Source organism: Diplotaxodon limnothrissa, linkage group LG23 (genome assembly GCF_057381915.1).
Source record: "Diplotaxodon limnothrissa isolate DT_005_m linkage group LG23, D_limnothrissa_male_GT1.1, whole genome shotgun sequence".
Lineage (NCBI taxonomy): Eukaryota > Metazoa > Chordata > Actinopteri > Cichliformes > Cichlidae > Diplotaxodon > Diplotaxodon limnothrissa.
Window position 1 is genome coordinate 7,127,006 of NC_140617.1, and position 24,143 is coordinate 7,151,148.

At 43.6% G+C, this 24,143-nt stretch overlaps 1 protein-coding gene across 1 annotated transcript; it reads left to right on the plus strand.

Moving 5' to 3' along the window:
* Window positions 1–1,040: 1,040 nt before the first annotated feature.
* prrc2c (proline-rich coiled-coil 2C) lies at window positions 1,041–23,380 on the plus strand. The gene is made up of 34 exons (XM_085347288.1): window positions 1,041–1,410; window positions 7,425–7,594; window positions 8,015–8,189; window positions 8,378–8,487; window positions 8,827–8,946; window positions 9,259–9,557; window positions 9,670–9,749; window positions 9,959–10,095; window positions 10,204–10,291; window positions 10,882–11,065; window positions 11,211–11,829; window positions 11,922–12,094; window positions 12,347–12,617; window positions 12,717–12,927; window positions 13,035–15,500; window positions 16,148–16,308; window positions 16,397–16,551; window positions 16,636–17,020; window positions 17,126–17,211; window positions 17,296–17,490; window positions 17,596–17,853; window positions 18,402–18,494; window positions 18,597–18,698; window positions 18,800–18,971; window positions 19,066–19,287; window positions 19,424–19,545; window positions 19,637–19,791; window positions 19,877–20,108; window positions 20,194–20,304; window positions 20,431–20,613; window positions 20,696–20,796; window positions 21,024–21,150; window positions 21,253–21,495; window positions 21,587–23,380. Exons 2-34 carry the CDS (start codon window positions 7,480–7,482, stop codon window positions 21,851–21,853), a joined length of 8,418 nt encoding a protein of 2,805 aa, XP_085203414.1. The 5' UTR covers window positions 1,041–1,410; window positions 7,425–7,479; the 3' UTR covers window positions 21,854–23,380.
* The last annotated feature ends 763 nt before the right edge of the window (window positions 23,381–24,143 follow it).

Sequence of the window (24,143 nt, forward strand, 5' to 3'; positions counted from 1 at the left end):
TTTCCCCCTGCCTGGCACCTCAGTATTCAACAATATTCAACATCCTTTGTCCAAAATGTCCTCTGCACATGCCTAAACAATCTCAGCTTCACTATCTTTATCTCCAAATGCTCAACCTGAGCTGTCCCTCTGAGGTATTCTTTTTCTAATAATGTTCATCATGGTCACTCTACAGTGCTATAGTGTCCAAACCATACATAATGGCAGCTCTCACTACTATATTTTAAACCTTCCCTTTCACACTTGCTCCTTTTGTGTCACAAATCACCCCAGGACCCCCCCCCCCAGCCTGCCTGCACTCTCTTCTTCACTGCTTTTGTGCACCATCGGGATGGATGGTTGACTCCAGGTAGATTTGGAATCATTATTCAGAATCAGAATATTTTATTAGTTCTAGATGAAATTATGTGGTCACAGTTGCTCCAAGACAATACGAATAGTAGTGACCAGGTTAAAGTACCAATATTAAATATTACAAAATATTACAAAATAGCTCTAATAATCCAGATAGTTCTAATAAATAAATATCCTGATATATTACAGAGAATTGAAAGTTGGACTTAAGGTGACCCTTTTATACATTTATAACGGGTTTTTGTCTCTGTAGAAGATGAACAGATATCAGGTTTGTGCAACATATGCAGTGTATGCTTGTGCTTTTAGATGGGATATTGTTGCACATTAAAACTTTTTTTTAAATATATTTATAGACGATGTCAAGATCTAGTTGAAATAAGATAGTTATGGGGGATTGGTTAATTGTGATCATAAACAAATCAAGGTTCAGTAATACTTACATGTTGTATTATTTTAACTCAGTATAACAGAAAACAATTTAATTGCAGCGTAAAAAAAGGATACCTCAGAATTTTTCAATTATCATCTCAATTAATTATAATTTTTTAATATAAAATCTGAAATCTGGAATTTCAATCAAATGTTGGTGCACCTGCACGGGATGTGAGAAGCTTTTAGAGAGGGGGATGTCAGAAAGCATATCTGGCAACCGCGGTCTGCCATCTTTGATTGTGAGACAGGCCGCGGCGCGAGCGGGGCCTCACTCAACTACAAAAACGGTCTGGTACGAGATAACGGGTGGGGAGACATACGGAACCACGAGAAGACTGCGAACCGGTTCCCGCTGTAACGGCCGAGCAGACGAGAAGAGACCGGTGGCGTGAAACTGCGGAGAAGACAGAAAGTGCAGGACCGCGCATGTGGAGAGCGGTTTGTTGGCAGCCAGCGAGCGGAGTAGCTAACCATCGTTAGCCGAACTGGGTTAGCAGGCTAGCCAGCTTTTGTAATCCGCCGGCCAGACACTCACTGGTCCACTACAAACCAGGCCGAAACCGGATTTCAAGTAAAGCCGTACAGCACCCGAAAGGATAAAGGAGGCACCGGCGGTGGCAGGTGGGTCTGTGTGTCATGCAAGTTGAAAGTGTGAAGTTTTGTTCAGTCACTGATGGGCTGGTGTGCACACAGCGTTAGCTGGTTAGCATGCTTTGGCCACTGACGGGCTGGAAGTGGAGGTGATGGCGACTAGTAAGAAACGGAACTGTGCTAAACCGTGCAAGCTGACGGCCTGCTTTCAAACGCCACCTATAATGACATTTTACGTTAAAAGCTGGCCCGTTGGCTGCGTTATAATGTTGGCGGTTTTGTGCCTAGCTTTTGTGAGAGTGAGGTGATATTTGAGCCCGGTTTGGTTGAGTTCCGGCGAATAGGGCCTGCACTCCCCTGCCGGTATGAGCCACCCAGCCCACCACAGGGTCGATTCATGGGGAGAGATGGCCTGCAGATTCATGAATGGCAGTAATTTAAGAAAAGTAAACTGCACGGAACAGTGAAACCTTTATATCTGATCTGGCATTTAACCAAGGAACATGTCCTGGTGTTATTTTCCTTTATGTTAAAATGAAACTTTAGCGCACTGCTTTCATTTCCAGCCATGATGAGGTGCAGATTTAACGAATTGTGGTCGTAAAGAACATTTTTACTCTGTGAGTATGCATGTTGGCAGGGTTGAGTTGTCTAAGACTCCTGCTTATGCATTTTAGATTAGTAATGGGTCTACATCTGAATGGTTTCAAGGAGGCCATTCAGGGAAATATTGATTAGAGTAGTACTTATTGATCCACCAGTCAGTGATGGTGCCTGATCAGAGAGGCACAGGGACAAGAAGGGAACAGTCTTTGGGAAGCAGTGATTTATAAAGATAAAGATAAGTTATTTTTATCCTTCATTTGGCATAAAAAACAACTTTAAAGGGACTGATATCAGTTTACTTTTTTTATCACACCACTTAATCCCATGACATGACTTTAATTCATTTGAATGTCCAATCTAAGCACCTACCCATCCTCATACTGAAAACAAAACCATACTTCACCTTCTTATGGGCACAATGGAATTGCAGACAATTCCCAAAGGAAATGGATTCATTAGGATTGATGCCATTGAATAAACATAATAATTTCCAGTCCTTTCACCCAGCTTTATGTTCACTGTGCCAAAAACACTAAGCAGTCATTAATAATGGCTTACTTAAGCCTCTTTCATTGGCCCTGACCAATGTGAATGTCAGTTGATAGATGCTGAGTGGGTTCTAATTATTAATGTTTTCTATTTATGGGCCATATCATGTGGCAGGTTATTATTTGACAGATATTGCTGGCAAAGTCGATTGTTGACAGGGCTTGCATTATTAAGGGTTTAATATTTTCTGTATTCTCTGCATTTTCTCTAACTTTGACTGGTGTATATATAAATTGTAGCCCATTATGGCCAGTGTAGATTCTTCTTTTTCTTTTCTTCTTCCTTTTTTTTTTTTTTTTTTTTTTTTTTTTAAACTGCACCATTACAGTGCAAAACATAGAGGACCATCAAGAACAAGACTGTTAGTCACATTACAGGTGAAAAAGTACTGCTATCAAGAAGAGACAAAACAAATGCTTTGTAGTAGTAATCATATTCTAACGTTTATTTAGTTGTATTATTGCTGTAAATCAAAATTGCAATTGCATTATGACCAAATTAATCATCTAGCCCCGCTGCAAACAGAATGGTGTAGACATCAGCAATATACAGACATGTAACCTCAGTCTACTAAACTTGCAAGTAGAGCTCACCTGTAAAAGGGAGTCTTGCAAATTAAAAAAATTATTTTTACTAGAGATGCACAAATTAAACTTGTCCAGTTTCGAGTTGAGAGAAATCACACTGCTCAGCTTATTGTTACCAACACCGGAGTCTCTATTGGACCATTATTTAATCCAAATGTCAGATCAGCGCATCCCTTGTCCTAACCTTCATTTAGAGTGCCAATAACCACACAAAACCAATAGTGTTCCTAATTTTTGAGTGTGGATTTATGAGCAATTTTGAACTCTAGTCATATTTCATTGCAGAATAATGTCCACATGTGTTTGCATAATGTGTGTATACATTGTTCTAGTTAAGTGGTTGTATGGCAGTTTACTCTGACACAACCAGCATACAACAATTGATTTTGCACTGCAGAACCACACCACTTTCTTATCCACCTTGCCTGTTTACAACTTCCTGTCACAATGTTAGAGGGGAGCAGGTGGCAGCATAACATCTGAGACCCAGTAGTTACCTGGCATATTTAGTTTAAGTATGTCTTTTCCTGTCAAGTGAGGGCAGCACTGTTTAAATGTCTTGTTAATTAGTTATGCTCTACTTTCAAGTGTAAGCACAGTGGCGACAGTTATTAATGCCTTCTCAAATGTGTCAAAAACATCATCTTTGTTTATTAACTTTGTTATCCAGAACAGGAAAATATTTTCACTGCCAACATGCTAGAGCTGAGCGAGTAATAGTTTTATTTTTAATTAAGAATTTGGGCTTCCAGCGATTATTTAAAAAAAAAAAAAAACAAACAAAAAAAAACAAACAAAAAAAAACAATTAAGATGAACTATTATTGTGCTGTATTATGTTTAATAGTGAAGCACTGGACCGATCTTGCTCTGATGTGAAACTTGGTGTTAATGTTGCCCTGTGGTGATTTTGTTACTGCAGTAGTAATCCTCAGAATGAGAGGAACTACAGCTTTGCTGCTGACTTTGGTCTCCCCTCTTCTGTGTTTGCGGGCAACTTTGGGGCCACATCAGTTGCCAATAACCTGTTTTATCTCACTCTTTTTAAAATTCAACTCAGGAAAAAAGCTAGTTAAAGAACATTTTACAGTTAATTGCCAATTATTTTTTTCTAATGTTTCATGTCAAATGATTCTGATCTTATTATTTAATAAATATCTGATCTAGACTCAGTAATTTTACCTTCATTAAACTGTCAAAATCTCTGAGAACTGCACACAAACTATTTGATGCACAAAAGAAACGCCAAAGTGCTGATAGTTTGAGTATTTAATAAGGGGAAGAAAAGAGCTCATGCGTGTAAACGCTAATGCAGAGCAGTTGCAGGTGTGCAGGGTTGCACTGGAGGTCAGGCTAGACAAATTAGGGCTGGAGAGCTGGGATGTTATTACAAATCTTTCTCTCTCACTCCTAATATAATCATTCAAAAACTCTTACAATATAGTCTCTTTAAGTGAATGTTGATTAAGAGCAAGTCCACAACATATTAAATACTAAATTACCCCATTTGGTGTAGAGAGCTCATTCTTGAGTAACTTCAGACTTTGGATTTTTATAAATGTGCTTGTTGAACGTTTAAGAAAAATTGTATTCATTAATGAGCTTAACAAAAGAATCTTGATTTAGTTTCCCCTGTGTTATTCTTATCATCTCAGGTTAATAGGACCTGTCAAAACTTGTCACCACTGTAGCCCCTTTTATCACTTTATAAGTGATAAAAGAAGAGCATCACTGGAGGGACACAAAAAGGATTAACCACAATAGCTGTTTTACATCTGTTATCTTGCTTTCATAAGTCATCATGAAGGCCTTTACTGATAGTTATTTTATTTTTTTTACCTCCCCTCGTGCAGAGGGATTCCTACTCAATCACCTTGGAGTTAGTGGCACCTGATGCCAGTTCTCTACCTGCGAGGGGGTTTGGTTAGACAGATCCTTTTTGAGGAAACAGCTGGATGAAGTTGAGAACTGCCCTTATAGAAATGTGGCCAGCAAACAAAAAGCTTGAGTGAAGAATTGTCCGCTAATAAACTGATTGTGGGTGCCTCTGGGGAAAAAATGTAAAATTCTAAAATGAGTCATAAAATCTATTTTGGGGCAATTAATAAACCTGGTCTAAGTTGGGAGGAAAAAGAATGAAGAAACCAACAAAAAATAAAAAGGTTTCTTTTTAAAAATGAATAAATAAGCTGAACTGAACAGAATGGAGATGTGTTTTTGGTTTAATAAAGGCACTATGGATTTGTATTGGCTACCATCGCTACAGAAACCAGGGGTAATGTTCATACTCTCATACTTACAGAAAATAAGAGGAAATCTTTTTGAAAGTATTTTGTAAAATGAGAGCCACATTGTCCTGAATATGATTTTTTTTTTTTTTTTTTTTTTTTTTTTTTTTTTTCCTTTTAAGTTAGTTTGTTGGTGTTCACCGGCAGCATTTTGGATAGTGTGGACTGATCTGAGCTGTCGGCTCCCCCAAGCGCGCACATACACACACCAACATAATCTCACACTTACAGACTATGTTACACCACTTCCCCCGTTAATAATAAATGACCTTTGTGTGACATAGGAAAGACACTGCAGCTGTAAATGTGTCGCCTCTCTGTTCTTGGAGCTGCTCACTCCAATTCACTTTCTGGTGTTTCCTTTTCTTGGTTACTGAACTGTGTATCTTAAATCCTACTCTATTTCCTGTCATCGCCCCATTGCCATAACTGAGCAGAGTGCCTTTTCTTGTGTCATTTCTTATGTTGTCTTTGTACTACTAAAAGGTTTTGGTGGGTATTCTTTTCTTTTTCTTTTTTTTTTGATAAAAGTCATTATGGCTACGTTCACACTGCAGGCAAAAGCGCATCAAATCCGATTTTTCTTTACCCTCTGCGACCCATATCCGATCATGGTATGACAGTGTGAACGGCACAAATCCGATATTTTCAAATCCGATCTGGGTCACTTTCGTATGTGGTACTGAATCCGATACATATCCGATGTTTTAGAAAGCGACTGCTGTTTGAACGGTCATGTCGCATTAAATCCGCCTTTTACGTCACTGACACAAGACAGACGCCAATTATCAGCGATTAGTCGACTAGTCACGATTACATCAACTATCAAAATCGTCGACGAGTAATTTAATAGTCGACGCGTCGTTTGAAGCTTTGTAAGATCCCAAAAGACGCTGGAATAAGTAGTAGGATTTAAGAGTTTAATAACGGACAGAAACAGAAGATGGCAGCACTGCATGTACAAGGATACCAGCTGCTGTTAAACCCCGAAGAAGAAGAAGCTGTGTCCCAGTATTCATAGCGCGGCCCTGCTCAGTTTTCAACAATGGTGGCAGCTAGTTGGTTTTAATATTACTCTTATTATTCTTTCATGGTCACAAAATAAACTTAACAGATTTTCAGGCGAGAATATAACTGTGTAAACCTCAAATATTTGCTCAGTTTATCAAGAGACCACATATTTTCCAAAGCGCTCCGACGTTTTTGGAGACGTCTTTTACCCACCAGCTCGATAGCTAACCGGGGTTCAAGGCTCACTAGAGCCCGTGAGAACACCGGACTCGCGGCAAATCGTTTTCAAACCCACCACAGTCTTTCGCTACTCAGGTTAAACATAATATATGAGTGACTTGGATAACTTAAAAATTATATTGTTTGGCTTTTTTTAGTATTTCATCTGTTCCTGAGTAAATCGGTTTGGCTGAGATTAAAGTTATCGTTTTTACACAGCTGAATAAACGTCAAGCAGGCAACTGATTATCAGAAGTGTGACATGCTCGAGAATATACTCCGATGTCCTGTTATATTTTAGATGGCAAGGAGCACACGGCTGAGTTTATTAAACTCCACTGAAACAATCTGCACATTTCATTAAAATTTAATAAACTATCATCTTGTCTTTATTTTTAGTTAGCACATACCTTACACACTTAAAGCTGTAAGCTAATGATAGTTATATAAGAGTAGCAGATGCTGGTGCAATAAGTTGTACATTTTATGTCCAATGGGTGCATGATCTGATTAGTCGACTCATCGCAAAAATAATTGGTGACTAGTCGACTATCAAAATAATCGTTTGTGGCAGCCCTACTTCCAATTTGGCAGACCATTAAAAGATGATCTGCTCACTAGGTGGATCAGGGTTCATGCAAGTTCATTATGAGTGTTAACGTAGTCCCTGGAGGGAAAACCCCTTTTAAATTTAATACCAAGTCAAACACATTGGTATTTTAGCCAATAAACTTTGGGGGGGGGGTCTCTTCTCTGATCTTATTTTTCTCTCCCTTGTGCTATAGGAGGCTGGTTCTGGGGGCGAGGCCAAAGGACCAGACTCAATGAGTTTCCAGCGAAATGTCCGAGAAGTCAGGGCAGAGCACCAAGGCAAAGGATGGCAAAACAAAGTATGCAACCCTTAGCCTCTTCAACACCTACAAAGGCAAATCTCTGGAAACCCAGAAAACTGCAGGTAAGCTTCCAGTAATAAAGCATGGAAGCAAAGAATTGTAGGATATTTTTTTTTAATCTAATTATTCTAAGTACTCGATGAATCTTTGATTTGGCTTAACTGTTTTTATATTCATGTTCATAGGCAGTTATGAGGTTGTTTGTTGGTATACTTCAGATAAAGAATTATACAGAGAGAATGCATATAAACAAACGGGTATCTTTTGTCTGTGTTCTTTTTAATTGTCAAGTTTATCACTGACGTGTTGGGACTACACTGCAGGCTGCATGAGGAGCAGTGTGACAGCTGTGTTATGAATAAATCCAAAATAAGTCAAACAAGCTGACCCCTATTACTCATGTGAACATTGTTTAAAAGCAGTTCAGGGGGGCAAAATATCCTAATCTTGATCTTCTTCTGCATAATGTTTCTTCATTCCAGTGGCTGCCAGACATGGGCTCCAGAGTTTGGGCAAAGTTGCTGTCAGCCGGCGCATGCCCCCTCCGGCCAACCTCCCCAGCCTGAAAGCAGAGAACAAGGGAAACGATCCCAACGTCAACATTGTCCCCAAAGACGGCAGTGGATGGGCATCTCGAACTGAAGCCGGGGAGGAGAGGTGCATTTAACTTGCTTGCATTAAATATCTTAGATCCACATTTGTTTTTTTCATACAGAGGAAAATAGTCTAAACGTTTTACCCCAAGTTACTTAACAGTAGCTGTAATTATCTAATATAAAGTGAAGTACCATTCATATTTCAGATTCATGTTGTTGAAAGCTTTACCCTGTTTTTATGTACCATAGGCAACAGGAGACACCACCACCTCAAAACAAACCAGCAGTGGTCCAGCCACAGGACCTTTCTGTTGGGGGCAGTCGTTCCTGGGCAAACAGCAAGCAGACACAGCTAGACGGTAAATATGCGTACCATTTGCTCCGTAAGCCTTACACCTGCTCAAAAAACTATTATCTATGTGTACACCATGGTTGTGCTAGGAAATTATGTAAAAGATTGTAAACAGTATCCAGCACATTCCCTACTTGTGTTCACCAAACAAAGTCCCAATCCTCAGTCTGCCATTATAGTCCGCTTGGAATGCAGATCATTTGAACTCTGCATAATGTAATGTTAGGGTGTAGAACTTCTGTGTACCAAATTGCGGATTAGACCCTTCAGTGCATCTGTAAATGACTGTTATATATTTAACCTTGTGATTTCTTCACATTTATAATGATCTGCTTGTCCTGGACAGGTTCTCCCCGTGTGAGCAGCCATTTTCACCAGGAGTTTCCCAGCTTGCAGGCGGCTGGTGAGGTCAAGGACGGTCAAGAAGAGGAGCCTTATGGACCAGGCCCAAGCCTTAGACCTCAAAGTATGGACACAGCCACGACGGGGGAACGGGGGGGATTGCATTCACGTTTGCAGTTTTCTCTTGTTATACAATATTTAAAATTTAAAAAAAAAAAAAAAAAACTACACTTTTTGAAATATTTTGGGGTGTTTTCTTGTTTGTTTGGTGTTTTTTGGTTTTGGTTTTTTGTACTACTTGAACACTACAGTGGCCCTCCAATGAAATGACAGTGCCAGCAGTGGCCCACAGCTCATTTAAGTTTGAGACCCCTGGTCTAAAAGATTCCTAACTGTAATCAGACAATTAAAACCTCTTTTCTGTCTGTCCTGGTAGATGTTGGCAGTTGGCGTGAGGGTGGCGGCAGGAATTTGAACACTGCACCTAGCCCCCCGGAGATGGAGAACAGGGCTGTGGAGGAGGGTAGCACGGCCCCTGGTACCTCTACGCCACCTGTCGAAGCTGATGAACCTGGCCGAAACACAACCACTGATGGCCAAAGGGAGAAGAAGGATCCCAGGGAGAGGTTACCTCCCTCTGGCCCCCCTCAACCTAAAGTTAATGGAGGCCAACAGCCTCCTGCTGGCGTACCAACTCACTTTGACCCTGCTTTCAGGAGCATGATGCCACCTTATGTACGTAATATTGTTACATATTCTGGATGGGCAAAACAAAAATATCACAACTGCAAAAACTAGTGGTTGTTTTTCTTTACGCTGTGTGTTGATTGCTGTCTCTGTGATTTAGATGTTCCACGCCTATCCGCAAATGTCCTTTGGTGCAGGGCAGGGGAACTTCAGATACCCTGTACCACAAGATGGGGCAAAGTGAGTTTAAGGGATAAGCGCTTGATACTTGGATTGCAGAAAAAAAAGATCAATTTTGAGTTTTTATTAGTACGGTATTTTTGGATTATTTTAAACATGAAACATTAACATCATTGCTACACAAATTACATGATCACAGAAGCACATTGTGTACACAAGTAATTTATGTATTTGTTAGGTTTAAAAATCAACTTTCCTTTATTTTTCAGGGCTCCTCGTTCAGCACGACCTCAGCAGCCACCCCCACAATCCTGGCTTCAAGACCCAGACAGACCCTCTATTATCAGTGCAACTGAACTGAAGGAACTCGACAACTTGGACACTGATGCTGATGAGGGCTGGGCAGGTCAGTAGATTTATATCTTCTATAAATGACAACATCTAATTGTAATAGAAATTTGTGCGTCTCTGATAATTCTAGCTTCTTATCAGTCATGTCTATTTTGCAATTCAGGAGCTCAGATGGAGGTGGACTACACTGAGAAACTTAACTTCAGTGATGATGAGGAGAACCAAGCTGCTAAAGACAAGGGAGAAAACTGGTTAGCATTTTTTTTAATATATTCATTTACTATATCCTGCTTTTACTTTTTGTGTTCTTCACTTGCACCACACAAGTGTTTCCCAGTATTGGCAAAATTTGAACTGAGTTGGTCCAAAGTTTTATTAACTTATGATTAATACAGATGGCTACAGTAGGGGAAACAGTCGTATGCATTTGAATGAGGTGGACAACATTATGAATGATTGTTGGTAAATGGACCAATACACGATAAAACAGTGCAGTAATGGGCAGTTGTTAAAGATGATTTACAGCGCTTGACGATTCATTCACTTCCATGAGCAAAGAAAGAAATTGATATTCACATATTGCTGGGAGGCCACAGCATGAGAATGGTTGTTTAATGGAAGCATTATTGTCACTTGTTGATGGGCAAAGTGGCAAATAATTTATGCAAAGTGAAATAATAAAACATTTTTTTTATTTTAAATGGAAGTTTGGCTGCATTTGTGGTGAAGTCATTAATGAAACTAGCAATTCAGGTTAGTTGAAAATTGGGCATGCGTGTTAGGTGTTTGTTTGGTTTTTTTTTTTTTTTTTTTTTTTTTTACTTAACTATCTTCTTTTCAGGGAATGGCTGGGTAAAGTGGATCGTATGAGAGCTCGGCCAACGGACGGTCAGGAGGGCTGGAAGGAGGGATCTGAGGACCGTGGAGGAAGTAAAGCTTCATGGGCTGAGAGTGTTGATCCCAGAGCCCCATCACCTGGGAGTATGGGGCAATATAATAAATCAGCTGCTACACAGGACTTCCAGGTAAAGCATGTGCAAGTTACAGAAGCCTACTATCATGTCTTAATTTTATTAACACTGTTACTTCCCCCTCACCGCCTGGACCCGTTTAGGGGAACGTAACAACACTGTGATCACTTTGTTTATGACTTTATTCTCCGTTTTTCAGGCTGGCAGTCGCTCTGGTGGTGGTGGAGCTCAGCGTGGGGGCAAAGCACAGGCTGCAGGGGCACCTGGTGCTGAGGAGGATTCTGAAGCCTGGCGGCAAAAACGGAAAAAGTCTTCTGAAATTTCTGAAGCTGTAGAGCGAGCAAGACGGAGGAGAGAGGAAGAGGAACGCCGGATGGAGGAGCAACGACTTGCTGCTTGTGCTGAAAAACTTAAACGTTTAAATGAAAAACACCGCCAGGCTAATGAGGGCAAGCCTTCCCCTGCTCAGACCACCAATGATGAGGCAGGAGCTCCCCGTGAGGAAGCATCTTTATCAACTCCTCCTGTTTCTAGTCCTGCACCTTCAGTCCCAATTTCACAATCACAAGCCACAGTCATGCAGACTTCCTTACCTGAGAGAGGGGAGCGAGATAGAGCAGAACCAAATGCTGAGGAAGAGGTTCACCTGCCTCGTCAGCCCACCCCGCCTGTCCAGAGACCTGTAGCCTTAGCTCCAGAGCAGCCACAGGGCGAGGGAGAGACCTCCTTGGCTGAGGTTGGTCCCATAATGGACGAGAACCAAACTGATAGGACCTCAGTGCCAATCCGAGACTATTTTAACATGGAGGACAACAGAGGTAAGCTAACTCTGAACAATGATCAAGTTGCAAAAAAATTATCTGACTACCACTTGTTAATTAATGCCAATACTGTTTTTGTTTTTCCACAGTGGATGAGCCCCACATGTCTTTGCCTCACAAGGAAACCCCTGCTGGTGATGAAGTCCCTATTGCACAATCACCGCTGGAAGGGGAGGCAGCAGCTGCTATGCGTCCTTCTGTCATCTCAGGCTATTCCAAACAGTTTCAGAAGTCTTTACCACCTCGATTCCTCAGACAGCAGGTAAGGGTTTGGCCTTACTTGGTAAATCATTATCTGGTTGTACCATAGGCTAGTTGGGGATCTTAGAAGGCCTGTCAAGCAACATTTCCACACCTGAGCTGTTTCTTTGCAATAGCTTTAACTGTGACATATGGTGATCAGGTTGAGCGCTTGGTAGAATAATTTGATAAGATGTGTCTGTTTGATGGGTTAAGTTGGCTTGAGTTTTTTTTTTTTTTAACATTTCTTAAATGTTCTTCAATGCACTTGTAGGAACAGATGAAGCAGCAGCAATGGCAACAACAGCAGCAACAGCAGAGTGGGGGCTCTGTGTCTCCCTCAAGTGGTGGCAGCGTTCCAGCTGCCCAGCAGCAGCAGCAGCAGCAACAACAGCACCGCTCCATGTACCAACCCATAGGCCCTCACCACCAACACTTGGCCTCCATGGGATTTGATCCCCGTTGGCTTATGATGCAGTCCTACATGGACCCTCGGATGATGTCAGGCCGGCCACCTATGGACATGCCAACTAACATTCACCCTGGTAAGTAGATATGCAAAATAAATTTGGTGTGGGTGTGATAAGTGTTGCTGTGTGGGGTTTTTTTTGTTTTTTTCAAAGTACATCTTTTGTCAACTTCAGGGAGGATGCCACCTAAGCAGATTGTACGCAGGGAGCCAGGGGACAACTCAAGCTCTAGCTCGGATTCATTTGACCACTTAACCCGACCAGTTCGTGACCACGGCCTGGCCTCAGACTCACGGATGGTCTGGGGATCAGACCCATACCCACAGTCAGAGCCATTACCTTCTGTGACTCCTCCAAAAGGAAGGGATGATAACAAGGAGCAAAGGTTAAAAAATATTAATTGACAGAGAAAAATATGAATGGAAGTATTTGGCAATTAACTTCTTTCATGCTTTAAACATCTCAATTAAAATTTGGTGTTTTTATTTATAGGATGGATTCTGGTTTGGATCTGGACAGGGGTCTTCCAGCTATCTATCCCCAAGATCACGGTTCATTGGACTCTCGTAAAAGTAACTTCTTCCGGGACCCTTCAGAGTCTCTATCAGCATTTACGCAGGGCCCGGAAGACTTGCCAGGACCTCTTGACAGAGTCCCTGTAGGCACAGGTTTTGACCCAGAGGAGCCAGGCTTACCAAGTGGGGAGGAGGTAGAAGCTCTTGGCCAAGCCATGCTCCAGAGAAATGTCTCACAGGGCTCCAGCCACTCTCTTAAGCTTGAAGAGCCTAGGTTTGACGGGCTACCCCTGGGAACAAAATCACTAGAGATACAGGAAGCAGGGGAACGAACTGATGATAAGCCCCAGAATGAGCTCTACTCTCAGGCTGCTGTAACAAATAACAGAGCTACCCCTCCTGCTGATGGATTACACAAACAAGAGAAGTTGCCTCTGCCAGCACCCAGCAAGCAGAAGACTGAGCTGCGGTGGGGTGGAAGATCAGGAGCTGGACGCAGAGAAGGACCAGGAGGAGACAGACCTGCACGTAGATCTGGGCCAATAAAGAAACCTGTCTTAAGGGACATGAAAGAAGAGAGGGAGCAAAGAGAAGAAAGAGAGAGGCGTCATGAGAGAGGGGAAAGAGGGGATAGGCCCAAAAAGGAACAGTCGTCCAAAGCTCCATCTGCAGCTGCTGTTGTATCAGAAGACTCCAGGCCTCACGGTGAGGGAAAGAGAGAAACTGCAGAGGCGGAGGAAACTCCAACTGCCCATCAGAGGGCCAGAGACTCTCAGCCTTCTTCTGGGGCTCCCACCTCTTCTTCTCAGGAGGAGAAGGTGGAAAAGGCACCCAGCAATGAGAAACATCCAGAACCCAAACTGCCCTCTCGGAAAGAGTCCAACCTCCCTCCACGTTCCTACCGGCGAGAGGAAAGAGAGAGGGGGCGAGAGGAAAGAGAGAGGGAACGAGAGCGGGAGAAGGAAATGGATAAGGACAGAGAGCGAGAATGGCCGGCAGACTCAAATTTCAAAGGTCGTGGTCGAGGGGAGTATTATTCCAGAGGACGAAGCTACCGTGGGACTTACAGTGGTAGAGGCAGGGGGAGTCGGGGTAGAAGCCGGGCAGAATACCCCTATCGAGAGCCCCGATCACGCTCAGATTTACCATCTGCTGCAGGTGCTGCTGCCTTTCGCAACAGGGAGGAAAGTGAAACGCGAAGTGAGAGCTCGGACTTTGAGGTTATACCAAAACGTAGACGGCGCCGTGGTTCAGACACAGACTCTGAAAGTGAAGGCGGGAGGGAGTCTGCCAGTGATACTGGACCATCTGACCGTGAGCCTAGCACCAAACCTAGCCGTCCACTGAGAAGAGAGCTCCCTGGGGAGGGCCGCTCAGTATCTCACAAGCCAGGCTTTGGACCACCTCACATGGGGGAAAAGGTTGGATCAAGAGCAGATGATGAAAGCCGCCCCAAACCAGGATTCCTTCCTAAAGGAGAGCCTTCTCGGCGAGGAAGAGGGGGATTATACAGCAGACGAGGTGGAGCGAGGGAGCGTGGAGGCCCACGCTCAGCCCCTCTTAGACGACCAGCACCCAGAGAACCTTCGTCCCAGTGGCCCTCTAAACCCATGGAGACATTCAGGCCTGAAGATGCAGAGTCCACATCAAGATTTGACAATCCTCCTACTGACCGACGACCCCCAAAATCTGAGGGGAAGAAATTTGGGGAGGGGGGTCCTCAAAGTAGCAGAGAGAGGCCTCGTCGATCTAGACCAGCACGGCCCCCAAGGCAAGATAAACCGCCCCGCTTTAGGCGTTTAAAGGAGCGTGAGGCTGCAGTTTTGGCTAGTGGAGAGTCAGCCCCCAGTCCCCCTGTTTCTTTACCCTCAGTGCCTCCTGCTGCTGCTGTGCCCAGCACTGCAACTGCCCCAATCCCCCTCTCCCCAACTCTCTCTAGAGCTCCAGGAACCCCATTAACTGTGCCTGCAGAAACGGCAGCCTCTATGCCCACACCTGACCTGCCGTCTCCTTTAGAAGCGCCTTTGCCTGATACAAGTAGTCCCACTATTACTGCTGCTGGTACCAAGTCGCCTGATTTGTCAAATCAGAACTCGTCAGATCAGGCGAATGAGGAATGGGAAACTGCTTCTGAGAGCAGTGACTTTAATGAAAGGAGAGAGCGAGAAGAGAAGAAAGGAGCAGTGGAGCCTGCTAATGGAGCAGCTACAGCATCTGCACCAGCCCCTGCACCACCCCAGGGCTCTTTGACTCCCAGTAAAAGCTCACCTGATGGAGGGCTGACACCAAAACGTGATGGAGCTCCTGGAGCCAAGAGGAGCTTCTCGAGTCAGAGGCCTACAGAGAGACAGAATCGTAGAGGCAACAGTGGAGCCAAACCAGGGCGCAGCTACACAGGGGGCAAGGGAGAGAGGAGAGGAGGGGCCAAAGCTGGCCGCAAAGGGTGAGTGTGAGACAATGAGGCTTTTGTCACTTGCACAAAGAAGTTGAACAGAGTTTATTTTCAAACAGTAAACCATTTGTGTAGTTATTATGCCTAATTAAGAGTTCAACTGAATAGCACCAGTGCAGAATGTAAATATCGCAGTAGTTTGAAGTGGCATGTTCTTGTTGTTTTAAGTTCAAGACTGGGTTTCTTTCCCTGGTAAATAAATCTGGAAATGATCTTGTTAAGATGAAAGAAATTTCCAGAAGAATTTCTACTGGAAGTGCATTTAAAAAAGGAAAGGGGTATAATCATCATAGTATATTTATTATACACAATCAGTTTTATGGGATGTAGGAACTAAATTCAATCCTTGTATTTGAGCTTTAAGTTTTGTTAAAAGGGGCCATTATTTCTGCAATTATTTAGAAGGATTCTTCACTCTGGTGATCAGTATGCTATAATTGGCTGTCATAAAAGTAGCTAAATACGGAATCAGACTGGTGGTATTTTTAGACTTTTACTGTGTCTCAGGTTTCTGAAGGAAAGCAGAAAGATTCTCACTGTTTCTTGTACAAGCTGCCTGTGGTTTTGTTTTTTGCATAAATATACAGGAATTAAAGGTTTAAATGTTTTTGCTTTCTACTTGTCTCTTAATGAAACAGCCCTGCAGCCCAGAACTCAGAGACAGCAGCGCTAGCACCTGGAGGAGCAGCCCAGCGACCTTCAAAAGAGCAGCCTGCGCGTCGCAAAGATGAAGCTAAGCAGGCCACCAAGAAGCCCAAGGAGAATGCTCTTTCTCAGTTTGATCTCAATAATTATGCCAGTCAGTAAACATGCTCATAGATTAAGCCTGTACTGCACTCGAGCTGTTTATCACTTGAAAACTGAGGTTAAATTTGTTGTTATTGTAGGTGTTGTGATTATTGATGACCACCCAGAGGTTACCACCACAGAGGACCCACAGTCCAGTGCCAACGATGATGGTTTCACAGAGGTTGTCTCCCGAAAACAACAGAAGCGTCTGCAGGATGAAGAGAAACGGAAAAAAGAAGAGCAAACTACTCAGGTGGGGGAACGATAGTTTGTGTGGTGCAATGTTTAAAGTTAAAAAAATGTAGGTGTGTAACTAATATCCACACATGTCCTACAGAACTGGGGTAAAAAAGGCCCCGGTGAGAAGAGCAGAGGAAGTGGAGGAAAGCTGCCACCAAGATTTGCTAAAAAGCAGTCATCGCAGCAGCAGCAACAACAACAGGCCCCTCAGTCTCAGCCTCCTGTAGCTGCTGCCCCCCAGGCCCAACAGCAGCCTTCAGTTCCTGCTGCCCAACATCCTCATCATGCCTCCTCCCAGCCTGCTGCTTCACCTCAGACTCTGGAAGGAACAGTGGCTCCTCTGCCTTCTGTTCCCCCTGCTGCTGCAGACTTCACGTCAAAGAGCCTACCCCCTGCACCTGCACAGACACACAGTACTCTGGGTACTGAATTGTGGGAGAACAAGGTAGCGGGTGGTACCGTCCTTCCGGATGTCAAGAAGCGTGAGTGGAAAAGTTCATTTTGGTCTTAATCTTTTGACTCTTGAAATTATCTTTGGTTGAATTGTGGATGGCTTTCTAATCTAAAATATACAATGTTTATTCCAGTTGGTCCAATAAGCCCTCCCCAGCCACCTTCTGTGAGTGCCTGGAACAAACCTCTTACCTCCTTTACTGGTACTGTCTCCTCTGAGGTAGGTAAAATGCTTCTCGCACCTTCCTCTTTATTGTTTTAATGCTTTTGTCACACGATAAACCATGAAACATGTGTTTTTTAGGGTATAAAGCCTGGAGCGGAGGGCAGCGTGGAGCTGGGGATAGACAGTATTCAGTTTGGAGCGCCATCATCTGCAGGCAGCACTGACAGTGATGGAGTTCCTGCATTGCTTGAAAGTGGCTCTGAAAACAAACTACCTGCTCCCAAAGAACAGAGACAGAAACAACCTCGAGCTGGCCCAATCAAAACACAGAAGGTACACATAGTCTTCTAGAAATGCAGTTTTGTGTTAAATGACACTGGCTTGTGTCATTTCTGTAAATATTTACTCCAGCCTAAATGTTTAATCACTTCTCCTCAGCTACCAGAGATGGAACCAGTGGAAACCAAGGAGTACAAGCCAGGTCCCATTGGTAAAGAGCGCTCTCTAAAAAATCGTAAGGCCAAAGATGCACGTGGAGGAGAAGCTGATGGGATGGAGGGAGGAGTACCTGGAGGAGGTGCTAGCAGAGCAGCAGACTCCAGTCCTCCCACTAGCGACACCACAGTACCAGAGCTGGGTGGAGACATTGAGGGCATGATCACAGTCCCCTCAGCAGAGTACAACAGCAACTCTAAGGTATACTACAACTGTTTTACAACCGTTCACATTGAGCTAGATGAAGTCCTGCTATAATTAACCCATATAGTCTGATGACTGAAATGGGGGAGAGTTTAGTTTATGTCCTCAATTTATTGTTTACAGATGGAGCAAAAAAAAATACAATGATAAAGAAACCACTTCTCTTCAGACAATATCAGGTCATTATTGACTGCATGTAAGCAAACACCATCCATCTTTTGCTCACCACACATTGTGGTTACTGGCAGGCAACCAAAGTCTGTTCAAATGTGATCAGTTAGTAGCACTTGGGCTACAAGCAAACTACAAATGGAAATCAGAGAACACCGGGCATCAAATCCTGTCCCTCAAACTCTGTTGAATGACTTCATTTGGGACTTCATTCATGGCTGGCACAATATTCAAATTATTACTTAACCAGTGATGTTTTTTCCTCCCCAAAATTCTTTACTTTTTCATTATGAACAACATTTAGTTAACACTTATAGTACTTTTGTTACTCTGTTTTAATATGAATGCCTTCATATTAAATTATTGTCCCTCAGGAGTCTGTCACTGACTATACCACCCCCTCCTCGTCGTTGGCCGACAGCGTTCCCACAGCAGGCAACAAAATGGAAGAGAGTTTAGTGGCCAATGTGAGTATATGTCTTTACACAGGCTCAAAATGTTACACACCATTTTTAATTTGAGGAGATTACGTCTTTTTTTTTCCCTCCCTCTGGTTCTATGTTTTTTAGGTGGCACTACCGCACTCATTGCCTCTCCCTCGCCGCGAGACCCTCCAGCAGAGCTCCAGTCTCAGTACAGTCTCTCCAGCTACTGTTGACCTAACACTAAAGGTACACAGATGTACAGAAAACTCTAAGCAACATTATTTTCTGCAAAATTTTGTTCTCTGAACCATCACTTAAACACTTTTTTCTTTCTTTTACCTCTTCAGATGGAATCCGCACGCAAAGCATGGGAAAATTCTCCAAGTCTGGAGAAGAGTTCTCCTGTCACCACCTCCTCATCCCCCATCACCTCCTGCGCTTCCTCATACTCCTCCTTCTCCTCAGCCTCCATGCCACAGATCCCGGTGGCTTCTGTTACCCCCAGTACCTCACTATCAGGTAATGTAACTCCCACTCAAACATATCCTACTTCCCACAGTATTGTTTTTGCAAACTTGTTAAAACACATCTTTTAATCATTTTCACCTCGCAGGCTCTGCCACTTATACGACATCGTCCCTCAGTACCAAAACCACCACAGCCTCTGACCCCCCTAACATCTGTAAGGTGAAGCCCCAGCAGCTGCAAGGTGGAAGCCTGTCCTCTTCTAGCAATAGCAGCAGTAGCAGCAGCTTCTCTCAGCTTGGCTGTGTGCCTCCCCTCCTGCCCCAGCAACAGCAGACCCCACAGGTGTACGTCTCTCAGTCTGCAGCAGGTGAGGGGAAAACTTCTGTTATACAGATTTTAAAGGTTTTGTTATTACATATTTGTGGATTTCTTGTGTGTGTGTGTGTGTGTGTGTGTGTGTGTGTGTGTTTCTGTGATTGATCTGTAATGTTTAACATGTGTAGGTTCTGCAGCTCAGATTCCAGCCTTCTACATGGACACTAGCCACCTCTTCAGCACACCCCATCCTCGTTTGGCTCCTCCTTCCCTGGCGCAGCAGCAAGGTTTCCAGCCCGGCCTCTCACAGGTAGGAATAAAACAATACAGTTAAGTCTTTAGAGAAATATTAAAAGACAAAACCATTATTTTAATTTTTTTCTTCTTCCCCCACCTTATAGCCAACTGCCGTGCAGCAGATTCCCATCCCTATATATGCTCCTCTGCAAGGTCAGCCTCAGCATCAACACACTCATCAGGCTCAGCTAGGACTCGGCGCCGGCCCTCCAGTCTCACAGCCACAGGACCTCTTTAGCTCTTCACTGCAGCCTTACAGGTAACGGCATCACAGGCTTTCAGTTTGCTTCTCCCTTCCCGCCATTGTTTCTTTCATCTCATTCTTTGGTTTTGTCATCCATCAGGTCCCAGCAGGCATTCATGCAGAGCAACTTATCACAGCCCTCTATGATGCTCTCAGGACCATCCCTCCACAGTTATCCTGGTGTGCAGGCACCTGAGCTGGGCAAGCCTCAGTCCAACTTGGCTTATCAACAACCCTCCTCCACCCAGCACATTCCCATTCTGTTTGAGCCGCAGCTGAACCAGCCCTCTGGCATGGGCGGGTCTCAGCTCATTGATACACACCTGCTGCAGGTAAACGGAAAATCATATGGACAGTGAATTTGATTAATTTGTATATGCATGCATTTCATCTCACTTTTTTGTGCCTTTGGTTCAGACTCGACAGGGAATGAATCAGCACTCGAACATGTACTCAGGGCAGGTGCAACAGCATGGTCAGAGTAGCTACTACAGCAACACACAGTCACCCAGTTCTGCAATGCAGCAGGTAACCTACATGCAAAAATAACAAATAATAATAAATTTATGAACCTGTTCTGGGTTTTAAATGTTGGACCACACTTTATTTTTCTTCTTCTCACTTGGGGTTACCATTGTTTTAATTTCTCCCCAGGTGACGGTCCCTCAGCTGTCCCTGCCTAACTTTGGCTCGGGTGGAGGCCAGCCCCTCTTGGCACTACCTCCCACTCCTCCCCAAACCCAGCCCCCCAATATCAACCGACAGCCCCCAGTCTCTCAGCCGTACCGAGGCATCATGGGCCCCAACCACAGCATGATGCAGCCTCCCACCAGCAAGGTATTGAACCATCTGTATTTGACAATTTAAATAAACAGAAGTTTTTACGTGAGACTCAGTGGCTTATTGTGACGTGTTGTAGATGGACATGGATATGAAACTATTTGGCAGTGGGATGGACGTGAAGCCAGGGACTCCTCCTGTCAGCGGCAGGAGCACTACACCCACCTCTAGTCCTTACAGGTAAATGCGTAAAAGTACAGTTAACATTGTTATCATTTTTATTTGAAGCCTTATTTAATGTGGACAAAACAGAAGAGAACAAACTGTAATGAAAACCAGTCATTTTATATAGATATTCCTGTGTCACAAACTAAAAATGTACCTTAAGGCGCTTCTTATTCTCAGGAGTGTTCATAGGTTTTGTTAATATCACGTTTCTGTAATGTTTCTTTGACTTCTCTCTGCAGGGCCAGCTCCACCTCTCCTAGCAGCCAGTCAAGCAAGATTAACAGTATGCTCTACCAGAAGCAGTTTCAGCCCAGCTCTGCCGGCATGAGAATGACGCAGCACTTTCCTGGCCAGTTCAACCCACAGGTAATAATCAAATTTTGTTTTTCTTTGGTAACTTGTATAAAGCACTAATTTTGAACTATTAATTCCAAATGATTGAGTTTATTCTGCTCCCTTTTTATTCAGCTTCTGTCTCAGCCCAGCATAGTCTCTCCTCTGGTTCGCCCTCCTCATGCTAACTCCTTCGCTGGAGGTGTCCAGCGCTCTCCCATGGGCCCTCCAATGTCACCCAATGTAAGCGGTGGGCTCATGCCTCACCCCAGACCGCAGCACCCACAGCACAGCCACCACTCCCCACGGGGACCACCTGGCTCAACCCTTGCACCCAGAGGCACGCAAGCAGCTCTAAAGGCTGAACAGGACCTAAAGGTGTGTCTGCTGTTATTTGTTTGTTGGAGTAGCCTGTGCAGTCTAATGGATATATTAGTTGAATTATTTGTATTTTTCTTTCCCTCTTTAGGCAAAGCAGCGGGCTGAGGTGCTCCAGTCCACTCACAAGTTCTTCTCAGAACAGCAGCAACAACAGCAGCAGCAGCTCAAGGCCCCGCAAGCCAGCAAAGCATCTCGAATCGATCAAGGAGGAAAACCCCCGCTTGACACATCAGCTCCAAACCACCAGACAGGAGGCGAGCGCCCAGATTCTGAAAAACCCTCCGCATCCACGGCCAAGCCCATACGGACTGGCCCCATAAAGCCGCAGGCCATCAAACCAGAGGAGGGAAAGTAAAGCACTTCTGACCCTCTTCAGATAATGAAACGAAAGGATGGAAGAGTGAATCTAGCCCCATTCACTCAGCCACCACCTCACATCAGCCCCGAGGACAGCGTGGGGGAGGAGTTGGGTAGAGATACAGATGGTAGTGGTTACTGACAGTAGGCCCTTTGGAGTGTAAACAAAATCCTCTTCCTCATCTTCCTTCCCCCGTCTTGTCCCGCTGTAGGTGGGGGCATTTGAGTTGGGTTGTTCCATCACATTTAGCTGCCGGTAAAGTTGCTGAGCAAGCTGTTCCATAGAAATCTACTGTGACGGTAGATGACGAGAGAGTTGGGGGGAGAGAGAGAAATCTGAAATTTGCTGCTGAGTTTGCCATTTTTTATAGCTCCTCATTTCTGTTCAGTTTACCCTCCCACCCACCAAATAGGATCACACATTATATCAGATCCCTGTTTTGTTAACAAGAGAATGAATCAAATTTGATTTTGTAGTTGAAGCAATCTTAAGATGTCATTTAGTGAAGCACACGTTTTGTTCCCCAATCTCCCATTATAACTAATCCAGAGATCCGTGCAGGCGTGCACACCCTCTCGCTCAACGGTTTGATCCGATTACTGCTCGAAGATATGAATTCTGAAATCCTGTTGTCATTTGTTTTGTTTTCTTTCTTTTTTTTACCAGAATTGAAATGTGAAAATCGCAGCTTTTGATTGACTTTAATAATCGATTGAGTTCTTGATTCGTCTGCCTGTGAGCCTTTGCTCCTGCCTTCTGCTCTCATCTCCTTGCCTGAGATTTTACCGATGTGTTGGGGTGGGTGTGTGTCGGGTCTGTGCGTGTGGTAAAAACAGAGGGAGAGCTTGTAGCTGGACTCTCCTGTTTATTTAGCCAAAGGTTAAAGCAGAGCAGAGATGAAGTCGCAGCCTTTTTAAGATTGCTGAGATTTGAGTGGATTTACAGGTTTACATGGATGATGTATGATCACTACTTGCAGTTGTTCCAGTGTAGGAGCTGCTGTCACACACACACACCCATTCACTGCTTTCACACCCATCCTTGCTATCACACAAACACACACATACACACCTCACTGTCAAACACCGAGACCTGCTGCTATTGACTGATTTTTAGAGTTTAGCTAGAGTTTAGCAGGATAGGGCTGGGTAGAGGAATCAGTGAGCTGATCGTTTAAAACAAATCTTTTTGTGTGTGTGTGTGTGTGTGTGTGTATTGACCTTTATGGCAAGAGGGAACAGGAACAGGACGGAGAACAAGTTTAAAATAAAAATAAAAAAAGACGGAGGGAGAGAAGCCTCAAATTCTGAAGTGTTTGGGCAGAAGGACAATTATTATTTTGTTGTCTTTGCTGATGAGAGCAATCAGTGCTGTTTTCTCTCTGCCTCACCTCCACTGGCTGCCCCACCCACAATGCTCTCATCTTGGGGTTGCGGTGACAATGGTCCTTCAGAAATGTACAGTAGTATGCGCCCTGAGGTGGTGAGGGGACTCCTCACGTCTACCCTGGTTGAGGGAAAAGTCCTTACTCTGGAGGGGGGATTAGGGAGGGAGGGTAATGAATTGTTTGTTTTGTTTTGTTTTTGATTTTATTTTATTTTTGTTGTACTTGTACAGGGGTTTCATCGCTGTATTAAAATATGTACGGTCTTATTTACATTCTCTTGGTTTGGTTACAGAAACTAATAAATAATATACTGTTGAGATGTTTTTCAGTGAAGTGTGCTTTTTACTTCCAAATCCTTTTCGATGATCATGCTGTGAAATTTCTAATCAATTTAATTCTGGTTTTGATTGCATCTGACCACTAGGTGTCAGTAAACACCATTTTAAATGGGAACAATGGAGAGCTTACATGAGGAAAACCCATTTTCTTCTAGTTCCACCTTCTTTTGAAGAGCTGATGGAAAGGTCTTATGACTGGTCAGTAAATCACTGATGTTTTATTACCCCTTAACCCTCTCAGGCTTAAATTAAACTTTTTGTTGCTAATGCACAACCAAGTCCTGCAGTGGTACTTCTGAGTAAAAGAAACTCATAAAATATGTATGTTGGGTAATCACGTTGTTAGTATTTAACTGTTGCAAATCTGCAACGCCTGCCTGGAGAGGGTTAAAGTCACTGCTTGACCAGGTTAACAGGGTTTTGTCTCGAGAGAAAGTACTTTTAAAAACCTTTCAAATATGCTAAATATCATTTTATTTATTTGAAAATTAGATTAAATCTTTGCTAATTGGTAAGACTTGGTTTTTATTCATTTGAATCGCCAGTAATCAGCAGTGCTTTG

What these genes read in the sequence shown, in the direction of transcription:
- prrc2c (XM_085347288.1), top strand. Translation starts at nt 7,480, where the DNA reads ATGTCCGAGAAGTCAGGGCAGAGCACCAAGGCAAAGGATGGCAAAACA. An exon ending in GGAGCATGATGCCACCTTAT is followed by an intron (nt 9,558 to 9,669) that starts GTACGTAATATT and finishes TCTGTGATTTAG; the next exon opens with ATGTTCCACGCCTATCCGCA. An exon ending in CCAGTTCTGCAATGCAGCAG is followed by an intron (nt 20,305 to 20,430) that starts GTAACCTACATG and finishes ATTTCTCCCCAG; the next exon opens with GTGACGGTCCCTCAGCTGTC.